This window comes from Pholis gunnellus (genome assembly GCF_910591455.1).
Source record: "Pholis gunnellus genome assembly, chromosome: 4".
Taxonomy (NCBI): Eukaryota; Metazoa; Chordata; class Actinopteri; order Perciformes; family Pholidae; genus Pholis; species Pholis gunnellus.
The window spans coordinates 2,929,959-2,932,119 of NC_136530.1; the positions used below are offsets into that span (position 1 = coordinate 2,929,959).

At 43.6% G+C, this 2,161-nt stretch overlaps 1 protein-coding gene across 1 annotated transcript; it reads left to right on the forward strand.

The window, feature by feature from the left end:
* On the forward strand, positions 1 to 2,161 carry LOC306694808 (uncharacterized protein; the record flags this gene model as incomplete). The annotated part of the gene is made up of 2 exons (XM_079157836.1): positions 1 to 314; positions 1,924 to 2,161. The coding sequence occupies 2 exons, from the start codon at positions 1 to 3 to the stop codon at positions 2,159 to 2,161; spliced, it is 552 nt and encodes a 183-aa protein (XP_079013962.1).

The window sequence follows — 2,161 nt, forward strand, 5'->3', positions numbered from 1 at the left end:
ATGCCTTCCCTGCACCACGGAACAATCTTCATCGGAGCCTTCCTCATCGTGACCGGGGGCTCCACAGCCTTCCTGGCCTCGTCCCAGAGCCGCATTCAGGCGTTCTCCCTCTGCTGCGTGGTGCTCGGGGTGGTCATGCTCATCCTGGGGCTGTTCTGGGCAATGAACAGCAAAAGTGCCGCCAACTACAACCACCAGGAGTTCGACCCAGAGTGTCCACATTATCCGTACGACTACCCCAACTTCGGCGGCCATGCCCTCTTCACACCCCCGGGGAGCCGCTTCCCAGAATCCCAGTCGGTGTTTCTGCCGAGGTGGGTTGAAAAATAAAATGTATTACTGTTTTGCACAGTTCAATTAAGTATGTAAGTAAGTATGGACAATTTTATCTTGAAGCCAGAAAATAAGACTATTTAATAAAGTGTATTACATGGATTTTTCTACCCTGTATTTGTACAGAAAACCAGTTTATTTAACCCAAAGAACAGTTTTTATAAAGGCCCTAAACACCGTTACTGTCCACTACATTATTATTATTATTCAGAGAGATTTAGAGATACACCTGTTCATAAGAGGTTTGCACACAGACGCCAACAACTGCACCGTTTCAAGAGAAAAGTCTACTTTCATTTTATTTCTTATTAATTCTGGTCAATTATGGACGTGTTCAGCCCTTGATGACACAGCCCTTTCTTGGTAGTATCGAATTCAACAGCGCCCACAACAGGCGAGATACAGTATCTAAATAAAATCACGACAAAAAAGAAAGTTAAAGAAATTAATTGACATTTTAGGAAATACATTTATTTGCTTACCAAAGAAATACCAAAGACAATAAGACAATATTCATTTATTTATAGTTTACGTTTCACTTACACAAAATCCATATATTATGCAGTCGGAACGCACTACATACTTAATTTGACCTAATATGAAAGGTATGTTAGTATGCTATTACCAAAAGAGTCGATTTCTTGTCCGGGACCAGTAACAGTAGAGCAAGGCTAGCTGATTCACCCAAGTTCCAGTCTTTATGCCAAGCTAAGAGGCTGCAGTAGGTAGCTTTATACTGTTCCACGAAATCATGGCAGGAGTATTGAGCTCGCCAAGGGGCCCAAAAAGTCAGAGGCCTCCCTAGTCTTCCCCTACAAAATATCACTCAAAGAGACACACACCAACTAGAAGGAGTCTCAAAATAAACTCAAAGGAATATAAAAATACCGCAAAGAGACAAAACAGACCAAAACAACTCCAAAGAGATGTAAAACAGCTGCAAAAAGACACAAAGAGACCAAAGAGTCTTACAATGACTATGAAAAGGGGCAAAACAACCACAAAGAGACTCTAAATTACCTGAAAGAGACACAAAGCAACTACAAAGAGGTTCAAAATTAATACGACGAGATACAAAACTACCACAAAGAGACACACAACAACTACAAAGAGACTCAAAATAACTACAACGAGACACAAAACAACAACAAGAACAGGCTAAACAACGATAACAACGTTTGTTTTGCTCCCTTTGCGTTTCTGTGCTCAGAGGCCCGTAGTCTCGTAATCCGCCCAATGCGTAAACAAGAGTGGTATCGATCTTTTCGTCTAACTCTCAGCAAGAAAATGAATGCATGTATTTCCCAGATGTCAAACTTATCCTCTAACTAAGTAGGATTCAGGAGCTAGTGCTGTTGTAATCCAAAGATTGTAATTCAAAAGCTTTTTATCTTACGGCACAGCCAATAGGTCCATTATACCTCTGTGAAACCCAACACTACTCATCCTGAATTTGTCAGGAAACACAACTACAGACAGAACTCGACTCCATCTGCTATCATCCGATCTCTACAACTATACCGTACTTGTGTTTCCACGAGATTGTTTTCACATCATTTTTTTTCTCTGCCGCTGTGTTCTCGAGTGCAGGACGATGGAGCGCCACAGGCACGGTGCTCGCGGTGAGGAATTCGACTACCCTCCCATGGACCCTGGTGGTTTCAGTCCGTCACCTCACCCTCCTCCATGGCAGGAACCCCCGCCTCCCTACGAGGTCGCCATCAAGACCACGTGCAGCTCGACACACCTGCGGCGCGCATACTCGGACACACACCTGGCGACGGAGCCCCTGTTTGGACGGTCAAGAGAGATCAGCTTTGAGGTGTGA